The sequence below is a fragment of the Rana temporaria genome, chromosome 3 (assembly GCF_905171775.1).
Source record: "Rana temporaria chromosome 3, aRanTem1.1, whole genome shotgun sequence".
Lineage (NCBI taxonomy): Eukaryota > Metazoa > Chordata > Amphibia > Anura > Ranidae > Rana > Rana temporaria.
The window spans coordinates 376,470,109-376,488,119 of record NC_053491.1 but is presented as its reverse complement, the minus strand read 5'-3'; the positions used below and the strand labels follow the sequence as shown (position 1 = coordinate 376,488,119).

At 42.4% G+C, this 18,011-nt stretch overlaps 1 protein-coding gene across 2 annotated transcripts in view; it reads right to left on the bottom strand.

Annotated features, from left to right (window-relative positions):
• Window positions 1-3,467: 3,467 nt before the first annotated feature.
• The window catches only part of INTS13 (integrator complex subunit 13), a 71,104-nt gene continuing 56,560 nt past the window's right edge, over window positions 3,468-18,011 (bottom strand). For both annotated transcript variants that reach the window (XM_040345597.1, XM_040345598.1), the window contains 3 exons: window positions 11,600-11,739; window positions 7,175-7,310; window positions 3,468-3,737 (listed from right to left, as the gene is read on the bottom strand). In XM_040345597.1, coding sequence (XP_040201531.1) covers window positions 3,698-3,737; window positions 7,175-7,310; window positions 11,600-11,739 — 316 coding nt within the window. In that variant the 3' untranslated portion in view covers window positions 3,468-3,697. The remainder of the gene's footprint in view (window positions 3,738-7,174; window positions 7,311-11,599; window positions 11,740-18,011) is intronic.

Below are 18,011 nucleotides of genomic sequence, written 5' to 3'. Positions count from 1 at the left end.
AGCAATTCCTTGGCAAAAGCAGTAGATTGCTCTGGTGATTCCATAGGATTAGTACACGATGATTTATGCCTTTCCTCCCTAAAAACCTCTTCCTCTTCTGCAAGATCAAGACCAGGGGCATTGCAGTGACCCCCCCCCCCCCCGCCCTGAATTGCCCGAGGTGGATGTGGTACACCAACCCAATAAGACTGCTGCCAGCCTGTTTTGGATCTACTGTCCCAAGGACAGATTTACTATCCAGCTTCTTGGTTGCTGGCTTTAATGGCATACCTGGTAAATCCCAGGTTCTAAGGGACAGGAGCATCTTGGAATTTGTTTCCTACAATGCTAAAAGTAGAATTTCAGATTACACCTACCTCCAGCCTTAAAACTACCCCCCTTCCCTTTAAATACCGATGCTACCCCACCTAACACCAGTGCAAGAAAGATTTATATACTTACCTATGTTTACGTGCAGTGGATTTGTACAGGGCAGCCTGGATCCTCCTCTTCTCAGGTCCCACATCGCTGCTCTTGGCCCCTCCCTCCCGTCGAGTGCCCCCATAGCAAGCAGCTTGCTGTCTCTCTGACAGACTTTAATTGACAGCCACGGGAGCCAATGGCAACGCTGTTGTGTATCAGCCAATCAGGAAGAGAGTGACGGACGGCCAAAGGACAATCGCTGGACAGAGATGGGTCTCAGGCAAGTATTAGCTAAACACAGAAGGCTTTTAATCTTAATGCATAGAATGCATTAGGACAAAAAAAAAACTTCTGCCTTTACAACTCCTTTAAGACCTTTGTTCAGGGGGGTCTCCCACATGGTTCCCCTGTGACTATGGGATCTGAATCTGGTTGGCCTTCTCTTCAAAAGCTGACATTTTGAAACCTTAAAGCGGGTGTTCACCCGAATTTTTTTTTCTAACATTAGATTGATGCTCATTTTGTCAAGGGGAATCGGGTGTTTTTTTTACAATCGAAGCAGTACTTACCGTTTTAGAGATGCATCTTCTCCGCCGCTTCAGCGTATGGTCTTCGGGACTGGGCGTTCCTATTTGATTGACAGGCTTCCGACGGTCGCATACATCGCGTCACAAGTAGCCGAACGTCGGTGCCGCTTTATACAGGGCCTGCGCACCGACATTCGTCTACTTTCGGAAAATCGTGACACGATGTATGCGACCGTCGGAAGCCTGTCAATCAAGTAGGAACGCCCAGTCCCGCAGCCCATGCCCGGAAGCGGCGGAGAAGATGCATCTCTAAAACAGTAAGTACTGCTTCGATTGTAAAAAAAAAACACCCGATTCCCCTTGACAAAACGAGCATCAATCTAATGTTAAAAAAAAAAAAAGGTATTTGGGTGAACCTCCACTTTAAAGGGGTTGTAAAGACAAAAATATTTTCCTCTTAAATTAAAGTCTGACAGTAGCTGATAAAGTAAAAAGTAATGTTTTGCATTATAACTAGTTTGATACCTGTTGAAATTGAGCTGTTTTTCTCACCTCCATCACTCCTGAATCATTATTCTCACTGACTTTCTGGTTTGCGGTGCGCATTCATTCTTGCTACATCACGGCCTAATGGGAACTACAGTTCCCATTAGACTTAGCCTCCATGCCTGTGAGGGATAAGAGAGCATCTTCACGCAGGGCTGTAGTCATAGGGAGGGGGTGAGCACATTCTGCTTTCCACCATGCAAAACGGCTCAGATGCTGGTGGAAAGCAAGAAGAGGAGTGACAGGAAATGGCATTTTCAAATCTGGATTACTGTATTTTGGAGGTCAAAAGGAAAAACAAAGTAAGTGATATTAAAATGCTCTAGCTTACAGCAATCAATTGATCTAATAAAAAACAAACCTTTAGCGTTCCTTTAAAGTGGAAGGCAAATAAAAACTTAAAGTGGATTTAAACCCAAAATGTTTTTTTTTTTTTTGGTTGATGTCACAATGTACAGTATAGGATTTCCTATCATCTGTGCCCAGTCTTGCCACACAGAGTTAATCCAGCTCTGAGCAATCCTCTTATTGTTCAGTGAAATAAAACGGACTTACAGAGAAAAACCTTAGGCTGTTCCGACCCCTTGCTGTGAGTGACAGGTTATTTACATATCTCATGCACTAGCCTGGAGACAGGAATTATTTTTTAATTCCCACCCCCACTCCTTTTCTGAAATCATGTGGTTACTTTTCTGGATTTTGACTGGATGTTAGTGATCATAGCAGAATTTAGTGTAAGGAAAAAATGCATGTTGACAAGGGGAGTGTAGAGGAGGGCGGGAGTCTACAGACAACACGACTCCGCCCACAGAGCTCCAGACAACAGACCCACCCACAGAATCTGCAGTTTTTCAGTTATTATAACAGACAGAGGGGAAACATTTGACAGGTAAGGATACATGCAGGAGGCATCTATATCCTTATAGATCAGCACTATGGCAGTAGTTTAGAAAGGATGAGAGTGGGTTTACATCCACTTTAACTAAGCATAAATCTACTCCCACCTCAGCGACTGCTTCTTTCAGGAATACAGATTCCATTTTTGTAATTTCAGAAGAAGAAGCCCATAAAGGGCACCCTGGCTTCTCATTCCACCATCTCTAGGTGGATCACACACACACTATTGAATCTTATGGTTTTCAAGTTTGGGTTCCACCCTTTCCTGTTAAGGCTTATTCTACTAGGTCTGAAAGCAATTTTTGGGCCTTTTGGCATCTGGCAACTGATTTCCCAAATATGTACAGCTTTCACAAGTTCTCCAAGTCTTACCAGATGGATGCTTCTGCTTCATCGGATGCCAGTTTTGAGCAGAAGGTTCTTCTGGAGGCTCTTTGATCTGTAGGCAGTCACCAGTTTTCTGTTTTAATATTGATCATTTGTTGTGTTGCTTAACCTTCGGTGGACTGATTTTGGATGTCCCGAAGGCTAAATTCTTCCTGTGTCCCTCAATGGACAAGAAAGAACCATAAAATTATTTTCTTGAAGTACACTGAGTGATACATGTCCCACCTCTCTGGGTTTATGATTGTGTTCTTGGCAGAGCCGGCCCTACCATGGGACCCGATGGTACCATTGTACCAGGCGGCACTTTCAGGGGGGCTGCAAATTGCCGCCCGCCATCCCATTGCGCCAGCTCCGCTCTCCGCTGCACTGTGGGGCCAATTGCACGAATAGAGCCATAACAGGTCCTCTTTATACTCCTATATACATGTATAGAGCCATGATAGGTCCACTTTAGTTTGGGGGCATTTTGGTGGGCGTAATTTTTTTTTTGGGGGGGGGGGGGGCAGCATTTCATTCTTGGTACCAGGCAGCACAATGTCTTGGGCCGGCACTGGTTCTTGGTACTGCTTTACTACAAAACTAAGGCATGCTGATAGTACTAGAAGTACTAAAAAGATTGCGACAAAAGGATTTTGCAGCAAGTACAAAAATCCAATTTTTATATTATTTTGTACACAATAAACTAAACAGTTCTTTTTTTTTCTAAAAAAGGGTACAACAAAACAACTTTAATATAATTTTTTTCAAGGCGGGAAGATTAGTTCATTGTTATCCCCAAAAACCTGATGTCTTTTTCTTTTCATTGTATTAAAATAGTTTGCCCAGAGTCCGCACATTTACAGGTGCTAGAAAATGCTAGAAAGAGGCCAAAATGGTAAAAATTGATCCGTATGCTGTAAAAGGACAGAATTCATTGCTGTGTGACAGAATAAAGTTCATCACTGTCTTCCAGTTTTTCCATTTTCAACAGGGTCCGTTCTGCAAGGAAAGAGAAAAAGTGAACACAATTAACTGTATGTCCAGGGAACGTTTGAAAATAATAAAATAGTACATCTCTGCAATACATGCATATTTTCCCATGTTTTGACATTTTAATAAATGGTGAAAGTACAGGAAAATACCCGTTGATCCTGACAGAAACCCAGCAAGTTCCTAACTTCCTGTTTGAGCTAGCAATGCTGCCTCTGCTCACACTAAAATTCCAAGCCCTTCACCGTTCACCTTTGCAATACACAGAACACCGTTCTGCTATGTTATGGAGAGGAGGGGAGAGGTTTTGTAGTCCAAACAATTTCTGTAATAGGGTGACAACCCTGCTTCTTTATAAATACAATACGATGAGTGAGTGTTGTCACCCCAGGAAAAGAAGTGTGTCACTGGTGGGAAAAGTAGCTAAAAATAATGGGGGAAGAAAAAAAAAAAAAAACTGTAAAAAGAAAAAACGAATGCAGCTACAACATCTAAGGACTGGTAAGCTACAATATAATACATTTTTGTCCTTGGGTATAGATAATCTTTAATCACTTAAGACCCAGACCAAAATGCAGCTAAAGGACCTTGCCCCTTTTTGCAATTCGGCACTGCGTCGCTTTAATTGACAATTGCGCGGTCGTGCGACGTAGCTCCTAAACAAAATTGGCGTCCTTTTTTCCCCACAAATAGAGCTTTCTTTTGGTGGTATTTGATCACCTCTGCGGTTTTTATTTTTTGCGCTATAAACAAAAATAGAGCGACAATTTTGAAAAAAATTCAATATTTTTTACTTTTTGCTATAATAAATATCCCCCCAAAAATATATAAAAAAAATGTTTTTCCTCAGTTTAGGCCGATACGTATTCTTCTACCTATTTTTGGTAAAAAAAAAAAAATCGCAATAAGCGTTTATCGGTTGGTTTGCGCAAAATGTATAGCGTTTACAAAATAGGGGACAGTTTTATTGCATTTTTATTATTTTTTACTACTAATGGCAGCGACCAGTGATTTTTTTCGTGACTGCGACATAATGGCGGACACTTCGGACAATTCTGACACATTTTTGGGACCATTGTCATTTTCACAGCAAAAAATGCATTTAAAATGCATTGTTTATTGTGAAAATGACAGTTGCAGTTTGGGAGTTAACCACAGGGGGCGCTGATGGAGTTATGTGTTCCCTGAAGTGTGTTTACAACTGTAGGGGGGTGTGGCTGTAGGTGTGACGTCATCGATTGTGTCCCCCTATAAAAGGGATGACACGATCGATGACGGAGCCACAGTGAAGAACGGGGAAGCTGTGTTTACACCCGGCTCTACCCGTTCTTCAGCTCGCGGGACTCCAGCGGCGATCGGGTCCGCGAGTCCCGCGGTCACGGAGCTTCGGACCGGGTCGCGTTGATGTGCCCAGCCGTGCCATTCTGCTGACGTATATCAGCGTGAAGGGGTCCTAAAGTGGTTAAAGGGGAGTTCCAGCCTTTTGGTGTTTATTAAAAGTCAGCAGCTACAAAACACTTTTTGTAGCGGCTGACTTTTAATAAACAGACCCTTACCTGCTCCACGGTCCAGCGACGCGGCCTCCCGGAGCTCCGCTCCTCTCCGGCCGGCGCCTCCATTCATAGTGGGCAAAACAGATTATAGCACACACATGCAAAAATGACATTTATCCTGCAAGGCTAGTTAAAAACACCTGAACATATTTAAAAATACAGGGGTTTGGTCACACTATATAGTCATATAGTGCTAAGCCCACTTACTGCGACAAAGTACCCCGAATTAGTGGGTCCTAACCCGTTAATCGAATGAAAGAACCTAATGTCTCAAGGTTGAGACATTAGGTTCTTTCATTCTAATAACAGATTAGGACCCACTAATTTGGGGGGGTACTTTGTCGCAGTAAGTGGGCTTAGCACTATATGACTATATAGTGTGACCAAACCCCTGTATTTTTTAATATGTTCAGGTGTTTTTAACTAGCCTTGCAGGATAAATGTCATTTTTGCATGTGTGTGCTATAATCTGTTTTGTACTGTCTTTGGTCTTATAGCAGCACCATCGTAGATGTATAGCATTTTTAGGGTGTGCCCCCAAGTATGTTTTTGTATTTGCATTCATAGTGTGGGCACCCCGGCCGTGACAGCTTTCGGCTTCACGGCCGGGCACTCACTGCGCATGCGCGAGTCGCGATGCGCTCTATGAATGGACAGACGATCTTCTGGGACCCGTCACGTGTCCCTGGAGATCACCTAAAGCAGGGATATGCAATTAGCGAACATCCAGGTGTTGCAGAACTACAAGTCCCATAAGGCATAGCAAGACTCTAACAGCCACAAGCATGACACCCATAATCAGAAGCATGATGGGACTTGTAGTTTTGCAACAGCTGGAGGTCCGCTAATTGCATATCCCTGGCCTAAAGGGAGGGGCCGCCTAAGGCGAGAAGAGAAGAAGTGGCTGAGGCCGTCCCTGGGCGGAAGGAGGAAGTGGGACAGGAAGTCCCACTCCTACCGAAGCCCCCACTCCCCCCCCCCCCAAAAAAAATTACATGCCAAATGTGGCATATAAGGGGGTGAGGAGTGCTTAAAGCGGAAGTTCCACTTTTGGGTGGAACTCCGCTTTAAGAAAGAGTTTTTTTTGTTCTCTGTTAATGATATGCACATTTAGACATTGTGACTGCCCTTCACAATGCAGCAGGGCAGTCACTCAGTGGAAATCACTGGAGTAGAGATGTCTGCTACAGCAATTTTCAGCATTTGAAGGGATCCAAAAGTTATGGTACATGCATAGTTACATTGGTTCAACCTGAACCAATGTTGCCATGTAGAAAAATGCCAGAAATTCTTGTTTAAGGATGCATTAATGAATGAAGACCTGCATTAATTTGTGTATTTTATATCTGCCTGGAGTTAAACTTCAAATATAATGAAGTTATTTTCTTGCTCACATATTCTGCTTTACACTGCCCAGACAGCATGGGGCCGATGCAGTGTCAGAACATGTGGGTGCTCATACTGGCCCCGTCCATACAAATCAGCTTGATTATAGACCAGTGATGGCGAACCTTGGCACCCCAGATGTTTTGGAACTACATTTCCCATGATGCTCATGCACTCTGCAGTGTAGTTAAGCATCATGGGAAATGTAGTTCCAAAACATCTGGGGTGCCAAGGTTCGCCATCATTGATATAGACCATGGGTGCTCATCCTGTGGCCCTCCAACTGTTGCGGAACTACAAGTCCCATTAGGCATTGCAAAGCTGATAGTTATAAGCGTGACTTCCAAAGGCAAAGACATGATGGGAATTGCAGTTCGGCAACATCTGGAGGGCCACAGGTTGAGCACCCATGATTTAGACCATGCCCCCAGTCTTCATCTCTCTGCATACAGCCATGCCTTCCGACTGGTCCTCTCCAAACGATGTTCTCTTCCCTGCAACTCTCACCCATTTTCTTCCTTTAGGTTTTGATACAGTTCAGCCTTGTTGTTGACAGAATTCGTACGTCCACAAAACTCCTGATGTTTCCTGGAATTGGCAGCGTTAATTCTTGAACTCCAGAGGGACAGCAGAGACATGGGACCTGTAGACATCAAGAGAAATTAAATAAACTTTGGAGCATTTATTAAAAAATCTAGTTCAAAATATTACATACTTGCATAATTTTCTTTTATCTACAGAAGAATATCACTTTACCTTATCAAATCACATATTCATTTATTTTAATTAAACAAAAACACATAGTCAAGGTGCTCGGGGGAGGTCCTATGTAAACAGTATGGGGGGGGGGGGGGGGAGAGATCCTGAGTCCAGGATCCACAGGAGACAAGGAAATCCAGTTGAAATCATGCTTTCATGAAAAAGCAACTAAAAGTCTTACATGTGGCAGTGCACACAGCTGCTAGTTGAATAACCCAAACCAGTAATGGAAAGGATGTGCCAGAGAGGCTGTAAGAGTCCATGGCAAGCCGTATCACAGGGATCGGAGGACCTCCCTGGAGCACCTTGACTGTGTTTTTGTATATTGTCCATTGTCTTTACCATTATGCCAGTGGTCACTGCTGATATGGATCCACATTGTGATATTGCAGTATAGCACCTTACATTCTTTTATATTTATTTTAATTAACTCTCTCAGGATCACCAATGCCTATATGCCCTGGACAAATTTACTAGCATCAGCATGTGCAAGTTACTTAAGCTATAATTATGCGACTAATTTGGATACCCAAATATATTTAATATTTTTTAAAGGATGCACAAGGCTTTTATTTATTTACCGTTTTAATAAAAAATATGTATGTTTTTTGTTGTAGGCTGACAAATGTGCAAAAATGTTAGAAATAAGCTTTTATTTTTTATTATTACTGTAATTGTATCTGACAAATATAATATTAAACAGATAAACACTGCCACCTTTAGACTGCAGTGGTATCTGCAGTACACTGTTAACCACTTCAATACCGGGCTTTTATACCCACCTCAATAGCGGGCCTATTCTGGCACTTCTCTCCTACATGTACAAATCATCATTCTTTTGCTAGAAAATTACTCAGAACCCCCAAACATTATATATGTTTTTTTAGCAGACACCCTAGGGAATAAAACAACGGTCATTTCAATGTCTTATCTTGCACAGTATTTGCGCAATAATTTTTCAAACGCCTTTTTTTTTAAAAAAAAAAATTGTTTCATGAATTAAAAAATAACAAAACAGTAAAGTTAGCCTAATTTTTTTGTAAAATATGAAAGATTATATTACACCGAGTAAATAGACACCTAACATGTCATGCTTTAAAATTGCGCACACTCATGGAATGGCGCCAAACTTACAGGTTACCAGTTTAGATTTACAGAGGAGGTCTAGTGTGAGAATTGTTGCTGGCACTCTAACGCATGCGGCGATACCTCACATATGTGGTTTGAAAGGCTTTACATATGTGGGCGGGACTTGTGTGTGTTCGCTTCTGCGCGCAAGCTACCGGGGACAGGGGCGTTTACATTTTTTATTTTTTTTATCACTTTTATTCCTATTACAAGGAATGTAAACATCCCTTGTAATAGGAATAGTGTGTGACAGGTCCTCTTTATGGAGAGATGCGGGGTCAATAAGACCCCGCATCTCTCCTCCAGGCTGGAAAGCATGAGAAGGTGAAAAAAAATTCACAGATCTGATGCTTAGTATTGTTTACTAGCAGCAATCGCGGCTTTGTTTACTTCCGGGTACCCGGGCGTGACGTCATCACATCGCGCCCGGGCCTCCGACGGTCATAGAGATGACTGGTGACCATCTGGTCACCAGTCATCTCTATGCTTCCTAGCCTGCGCCGGACGATTCTTTCTCCGGGCCCCCGATGGCACGGGAGAGCCCGGAGAAGCACCGGGAGGGTGGGATGTCCCCTCTGGCTGCCTATAAGAACGATCAAGCGGCGGAACTGCCGCTATGATCATTCTTATGGTGCACAGAATAGCCGGCACTAAAGAATGATATCTGAATGATGCCTCTAGCTGCAGGCATCATTCAGATATCACTGCACAAAGCCCAGGACGTCATGTGACGTCCACCCAGGATGGAAGATCCCATCTGTGGACGTCAAATGACTATGGGCCAGTATTGAAGTTGTTAAACCTCCAGTCAGCCAGTCATAGCTGACCTAGTGATCATAGGATAATGAACCACCCCAATTGCCGGTGGGGACCAGAGCCATCACTGACAGCCAGCTGGTGGCTCAGAAAACAGGAAGTTATTTTATGTATCCCCAGCATGGGGCATCGAGAATGGTAATCTAATGATTATCTACACTACAGAATGAAATGAAAAGGGTTTAAAGAATATTTTGCATTAGTCAAAAAACATACTACAAAAGCAGATGGAACAGTGCTGTATTTAGACTTCATGTTGTCCTGAGACCAGATAAGTAAAGTCTGAACTGGCTCAACCCTTTTTGTCACACAGTTTTTGCAAAATGTATAATACACTACAGAAGGAAACCTGGCGTCTGCCCTATGTAAAGAACTAGAATACAACTGTGCAGACATCGCCACCCAAGAGAAACGGGAGATGGTTTTGTATTGCCTGATCTAGAGAGCATGGTGACTTATCTAAATAACCCCCATAGCTGCTTCCTGCTACAGTTATCTTGCAGGCCGCATGACACTGGAAAAAGTAACTAGAATTTGTAAAGTTAGTGTTTGCTGCCCTACTATTTGTGTCACCTTATCCCTTGACCTGTGTGTATCTGTTAGTAACTATGGTCCTGGATGTTGCTCAAAAAGACGTCATGGTGGGTGTGCCCTCATTTCTGTACAGATGGTGAAACTTCGTAAAGTCCTTGGGCACTGTGAGTGATGACAGCAAACAACTGCCCATTGTCTGAACCTTATTTAAAGAAAAATCTGCTCCACATTGGTGGAAAAATCACACTGAAGAAATATTTGAATGGAGTAGACATTTTAAGGTATTACAAAAATTGTCTGAATCCCTCCATAGACCGATAAATAGTATGAGAAAATTGTTTCTCTCACAGGTCCTGGACAACGGTACGGTTAGGTCATTCCAAGCCATTAAAGACAAATTTGGTCTACCTAATCGCAAGCTCTTTCGCTACCTTCAGCTCCGTCACACACTCAACTCCCAGTTTGGAGTCTCCATTCCCAGACTTAAGTCGATATTTCTGGTGGATGTGGTTCTTGGTCAGGACCCCAAGAAGCTGATCTCCCCTTTTTACAACCACCTCATGCTGCCTTCAGCCACTTCGCAAGCTTACCAATTGAAGTCCAAATGGGAGATTGACCTGGGGGCTGTGGAAGATGAGGATTGGGAGGATCCACTGGCCTCTTGTAGGACAGTGTCCCCCAAATTGTTGGACCAACTCACACACCTCAATATCCTTCATAGGTCTTACCTTACCCCGACTCTCCAAGTATAAACCTGACTACAGCCCAGCTTGCCCCAGTGCAGGGACCCCAGGGGTACATTTTATCACTTACTATGGTCATGCCCACGCCTTCAGGAATACTGGTCACAGGTGGTTAAATAGCCCGTTGTTGGATCAAAGTGTCCCCCCCTACCGTCCAGCAGTGGATCAGGGCAGTGAACAATACACTTCCCTATAAAAAAGGTATTGTACTCACATAGAAGATGCCCAGCCAAATACAACAAAATATGGGACAGGTGGTTGGAAGACTCCTCCACACATGCATAGATGAGCAGTGACCCCCATTCGGGGTACGGTCTCCAACATGGTTCGTGTAATTGATTATTGCTCCCAGTTTGTTCGCTTTTATGCCTTTGTGTGATGTGTTACAAGCTCCCTGTATATCTAATTTTTCTATGGGAAAGAAATGTGTTACCCTTACACTCAGACTCCACAGGCTCAAGCAGGAAGGTTCTCAGGAATGCCTTAAATAATATGACCTGCATAGGTTATGTCAAATGTTGTATCCTTTTCTATAGTGTCTGTTGCACTTGGTACTTGTATACGTATCCTTTTACTTTCATGCTCAAACTTCATTTCGATTATAGTAAGTATATAGTAATAGAAAAACAAGTCTGTCAATCCTTCCTCTATATCAGGAAATAGAGAGAGCATCCATGCTGAAGGACTGCCAAGATAAATCAATCAACCACATATGCAATAGTTTGTGTTCAGATTAGCAAACTAAAAAAGGACCGTGCAGCACTACAAAGCAGGAAGCAGAGTACACATTTATTTTGGTGTGCATTAATTTTGACATATGAGTGCTACTTTTTTTATGTATACAGTAGATTAACATTACATATTCATCAGAAGAAAAATGTTTATAATACTATAAAGTTCCCATTTAGACACTTTGATAAAGCACACAATTCCAGCCATTTCCCACACTGACCTTTAGTTTTCTCTATGGGGGTGACATCCTCTATGACAATATGTGGCTTTTTGTTGGGGGGCTCTGGGGAATCAGGAGAGTCCTTTATAATCTCAGCCTCTGTCAGGTCCTCCTTTTCCCGATCTATTGATGTTTTCATCCTAAAATAACAAATTGATTATGTTTACTTCATCCAGCGTTCGTTTCATACCTAGAATCCTAAATACTCAAGGGAATTGTCCAATCCCTAGCGATGAGTGAATGCTGATCATTTGCACCATACACAGGTTTCTAATGGCTTTCTGCATTGGCAATGGCAGGATCATCCCACTGGTCCAATTATATTATGATAAAAAATTAGGCTGAGGATTGAGGAACTACCTTAAGACGTTGCAATAAGTTACTGTAAGAGAGATTTGAAAGAATTGACACTAACCTGTATACACAATCAGCACTGCCTCCTATTGCAGTGTCCCCTTCTGTGAATGATTTATAAATATAAATCCTGTAAATAGCTATTTTAAGAGCCAAGATTGCGATCACATGACCAGCCAGCTCTCTCCTCCAGACTGACATCAGCAGAGGAATCTCAGCCCCGCCTGCTGCATCTCTCAGAGGAGGAAAGGAGAAAGCTGGCCAGTCATGTGATCGCAATCTCGACAGTGAAATTAGGTATTTGCAGCATTTATTCTTATAAATCGCACACAAAAGGGGATACTACAATAGAAGGCAGTGCCGATGGTGTATACGGGTTAAAAAGTGGTTGTAACCCTAAAAAAATAAATTAAAAAAAATTCTCCTGTTCCCTAAAGGCACAAGATATAGCACAGTGATTTTGCCATGTCACTTGTTATCCTCTCACTCTCCTCATAATTATATTCCCTGCAGCTGCTCCAGTGTTTTTAAAGTAAAGAAACATGTATTAGTTTGATCCTCTCTGTTTTAGGTCCCTGTTCAGTACAGTGTGTGTGTGTGTGTTTTCCTGAAACTATAATGCTAAATACCTTCTTTGCAGAGTCCTGCAGTGCAGACATGTGACCTCCCTTTGCCAGCTATCATTCATCAGAGGGGAATCCCCCCCCCCCCCCCACTGTGCTCTTTTTAGATGGGGCAGGAAAGCAGAGGGAGGTCCACATGACAGCACAGCTGGAATCTGCAAAGAAGGTATTTAACTTATAATTTTAGGAAAACACACACACACACACACACACACACACACACTGTACTGAACAAGGACCTAAAACAAACAATCAACGTAATTAATAGATGTGAATTTACAACTACTTTAATTTGAAAAAGTTATACCACCACCGTCTGGTCAGAACCATCTTCAGACAAGCATTTAAGGCATGTTAACACCCTTTAACAACACATTTGATGTTAAACACATATTTAGGATGCAAGATCCACAGACCCTCACACCCAAACTTCTCCCCTTCCCTCCATTTTCCTCAACTTGCCTGAATCACAGGCTTAAAGTGATTGTAAAGTCTTGTTTTTATAAAAATAACAAATATGTTATACTTACCTGCTCTGTGCAGTGGTTTTGCACAGAGCAGCCTGGATCCTCCTTTTCTTGGGTCCCTCTTCGCTGCTCCTGACCCCTCCCTCCTGTGGAGTACCCCCACAGCCAGCAGCTTGCTATGGGGGCACCCGAGCTGAGTCACAGCTCCGTATGTCCATTTAGACATAGAGCCCCTCCCCCCTGATTGGCTAAATGACTTTAATTGATAGCGGTGGGAGCCAATGGTGCGGCTGCTGTGTCTCAGCCAATCATGAGGAGCGTTCCGGATGGCTAAGACACTCGTAGACATCGCTGGAGAGACATAGGACTTAGGTAAGCATTAGGGGTGCTGGGGAGGCTGCTACACACAGAAGTTTTTTTTTAGCTTAATACATAGAACGTATTAAGATAAAAAAAAACACAAAAAAACACATCTGCCTTTACAGCTCCTTTAAATTAAATCTTCACTTTGGTACAGCCGTGAGTGCCTCTGCTCACACACCTGCATCCTCCATTAACAGATATCGGTGAATGGAGATACTACAAAGCCAATTTGCCAACAAGGTGATGTCACTGTGCTGGTTGTCCATTAAAACTTCCTCTAGCTTCTGTCCATATCTGGGGCAGGTCCAAAAAACGCAAAAAATAAATGCAATTTATTTCCCTAAAGATGCATATTTTTTAAGGTTGATTATGCCTTTAAAGATATAGTACAGGCAAAAAGAAAAGAGTTGTACTACACTGGGTAGCGACATGGCGGACTTTAAAGGGCAATCACAGGGACGTTTATCGTTATAAAAATAAAGTTTAATTACAAAATAGTACATATACAAATAAATTTCATATAAAAAATGTTATCAAAAGAGAGAACATAGATACATATTAGAGCAATAGAACGTCTCGCCGACGCGTTTCGCCTTACGGCTTCTTCTGGACGAGTTGTATGGTTTTATAACACGGAAGTATTGCTACTTGTATGTGTCTGAAAGAAAATTGTACACTTATAACATATAGATAACATAAAGACATAATCCAATAAAATATTGAGGGCCAGTATGCAATAAAGCCAAATATAGTACCAGTTGAGTTGGTGGTCATCCGCATCCATCAAAGATCATTGGGTTAGTACCAAAAATAAGTACGTGAGCTGTTAAAACAAAGAAAAATAACCAGAAACAGAAAAGCAATGTATACCTCAATGTGTATATAGCTTTATATATGTGTAAACACTGTGCGCACGTATGCGTGCATAATATTGCGCTTGAGCAAACAAAGAAGGGGGGGGGGGAGGGGGGGAGGGCCAGATGAAGGACCTACCCGGGTAACAAGGAAGACACGATATCCTGATGGTATGGGGAGCCACAATAGTAGTAGGTTCTGAGAAAAAAAGGGGGGGGCAAGTAAATATATCTGTGCATGTGCTGGGACATAATGAAAATATATAAATAACAGCCAAGAGGTTGTAAAAAATAAAGTATCAAAAATGGCTAAGTTACCTCGAAAATAGTATAAAAAGGCAACAACCGGGACCAGCAAGGCAGAAGACAGGTAAGAAAGACCTGGAGGGAAAATAGATTCCGTCGCTAGGTGACTACACTGCACTGTCCACAGTAAAGGGCAGATCAAAGGCTTTAGAACCTGTGTGAAAAATAGCCATAGTAACCCATATGCACAGCAGATGAAAATAGCAAATAAACGGAGATAACGATAGAGTATTACCTTGCCGCCTAAGGAGTGGTATGTGTCCCGGGGAGGTAGCAGCCTGTGCTCCACGCCGAGACAACGGCTGGAGCTGGCTTTAAATAGGCCTAACAGACGTGGGCGTGTCGTGTCAGAAAGACGCGATGACGTCATCGTCATCGCGCCTGGAGCTGCGGCGCATAAACATAAGAACATCAGCTGAGACCGAGTGAGCTCTAACCAATGAGCGTCTCGGTATCAATGCTGACGTATGCAGCCATGCCTGCCTATCCCAACGAGACCCAACAGTTGGGCGTGGCTGTAGGCGGGGCGGCATCGATCATAATCATAGATCATGCCGACCCCCAAGCTGAGGTGAAAATAAATGAAAGGAGCCGCATCAACAAGCCAACGTGGGCAGAAAAATAGATCGGGGCAAAGATAAGAGAGACTAATGTTAGTTCAATGGCCCGATAGTGAAAGTGAATCGCATCACAGCAAAGGAACCTCGGTAGGAGTACCCCATTTGTAATAGCTCAAGCAAACAATATAAATGCAGTGTAGTTAATTGACCACAAGATGGCAGATAGAGAACAGGACAAAGGGGCCTGTAACAACCAACACTGGTAACAAATAAGGAATCAGTTGCATGCTGACAGTCAATAGGATTAAAAACAGAAATTATTCAAATATTACAACAAATAGATATTTTCACATTATATCCAATTCCCTGATCGAGGATATTTGGAATTAAATTATGTTGTCTCACGTCCATATTTATACATATATATACATACATATTGGTTTTCAGAAGAAGATTTATACAAAAGAAAAAACAGATTTAATAAGTATAAAATAAAAAACAAAAATATTAAATAATTTTTCCTATATTATTTTAATTCCCTGATGTATAGATATCCATCTATTCATATATCCATATAAGGGTATTCATATATTCTGAGGGGTCAAGTGTGGATGCAGGACCCTATTCCTTGTTTTCCTAAATACATAGGTACATTTCTAGAGTAGAAAGGAGATGGCATATTTCAGCAGTGGATCTATCAACAGGGCATTATTGGGGAGGACATGTTAGGGGGCTCAAAAGATTAGCCACCTACCACAGGTTGGCAAGGTGGTTATTAGTGATACAGAGTGCGGTTAGATATTCAGAAAGGATTTGAAACTTAGGGCATCGTTGAGGCCTGGAAATTGGTTGGCATGTAACTTATGAATCCAACGAGTTTCACATTGTAAAACACGTTGATCGAAGTTACCCCCTCGTGGATCCTCGTATATACTCTCCAAAGCTGTAAATTTGAACACATTTGGTTCATATTTATGCCCAAATGCTATGTGATTGCCCATAGTGGTCGCATAATAGGTGTGGTCTTTAATCCGAGGATTAAAGACCACACCTATTATGCGACCAATGGCCTATTGAACACCACTATGGGCCATCACATAGCATTTGGGCATAAATATGAACCAAATGTGTTCAAATTTACAGCTTTGGAGAGTATATACGAGGATCCACGAGGGGGTAACTTCGATCAACGTGTTTTACAATGTGAAACTCGTTGGATTCATAAGTTACATGCCAACCAATTTCCAGGCCTCAACGATGCCCTAAGTTTCAAATCCTTTCTGAATATCTAACCGCACTCTGTATCACTAATAACCACCTTGCCAACCTGTGGTAGGTGGCTAATCTTTTGAGCCCCCTAACATGTCCTCCCCAATAATGCCCTGTTGATAGATCCACTGCTGAAATATGCCATCTCCTTTCTACTCTAGAAATGTACCTATGTATTTAGGAAAACAAGGAATAGGGTCCTGCATCCACACTTGACCCCTCAGAATATATGAATACCCTTATATGGATATATGAATAGATGGATATCTATACATCAGGGAATTAAAATAATATAGGAAAAATTATTTAATATTTTTGTTTTTTATTTTATACTTATTAAATCTGTTTTTTCTTTTGTATAAATCTTCTTCTGAAAACCAATATGTATGTATATATATGTATAAATATGGACGTGAGACAACATAATTTAATTCCAAATATCCTCGATCAGGGAATTGGATATAATGTGAAAATATCTATTTGTTGTAATATTTGAATAATTTCTGTTTTTAATCCTATTGACTGTCAGCATGCAACTGATTCCTTATTTGTTACCAGTGTTGGTTGTTACAGGCCCCTTTGTCCTGTTCTCTATCTGCCATCTTGTGGTCAATTAACTACACTGCATTTATATTGTTTGCTTGAGCTATTACAAATGGGGTACTCCTACCGAGGTTACTTTGCTGTGATGCGATTCACTTTCACTATCGGGCCATTGAACTAACATTAGTCTCTCTTATCTTTGCCCCGATCTATTTTTCTGCCCACGTTGGCTTGTTGATGCGGCTCCTTTCATTTATTTTCACCTCAGCTTGGGGGTCGGCATGATCTATGATTATGATCGATGCCGCCCCGCCTACAGCCACGCCCAACTGTTGGGTCTCGTTGGGATAGGCAGGCATGGCTGCATACGTCAGCATTGATACCGAGACGCTCATTGGTTAGAGCTCACTCGGTCTCAGCTGATGTTCTTATGTTTATGCGCCGCAGCTCCAGGCGCGATGACGATGACGTCATCGCGTCTTTCTGACGCGACACGCCCACGTCTGTTAGGCCTATTTAAAGCCAGCTCCAGCCGTTGTCTCGGCGTGGAGCACAGGCTGCTACCTCCCCGGGACACATACCACTCCTTAGGCGGCAAGGTAATACTCTATCGTTATCTCCGTTTATTTGCTATTTTCATCTGCTGTGCATATGGGTTACTATGGCTATTTTTCACACAGGTTCTAAAGCCTTTGATCTGCCCTTTACTGTGGACAGTGCAGTGTAGTCACCTAGCGACGGAATCTATTTTCCCTCCAGGTCTTTCTTACCTGTCTTCTGCCTTGCTGGTCCCGGTTGTTGCCTTTTTATACTATTTTCGAGGTAACTTAGCCATTTTTGATACTTTATTTTTTACAACCTCTTGGCTGTTATTTATATATTTTCATTATGTCCCAGCACATGCACAGATATATTTACTTGCCCCCCCCTTTTTTTCTCAGAACCTACTACTATTGTGGCTCCCCATACCATCAGGATATCGTGTCTTCCTTGTTACCCGGGTAGGTCCTTCATCTGGCCCTCCCCCCTCCTTCTTTGTTTGCTCAAGCGCAATATTATGCACGCATACGTGC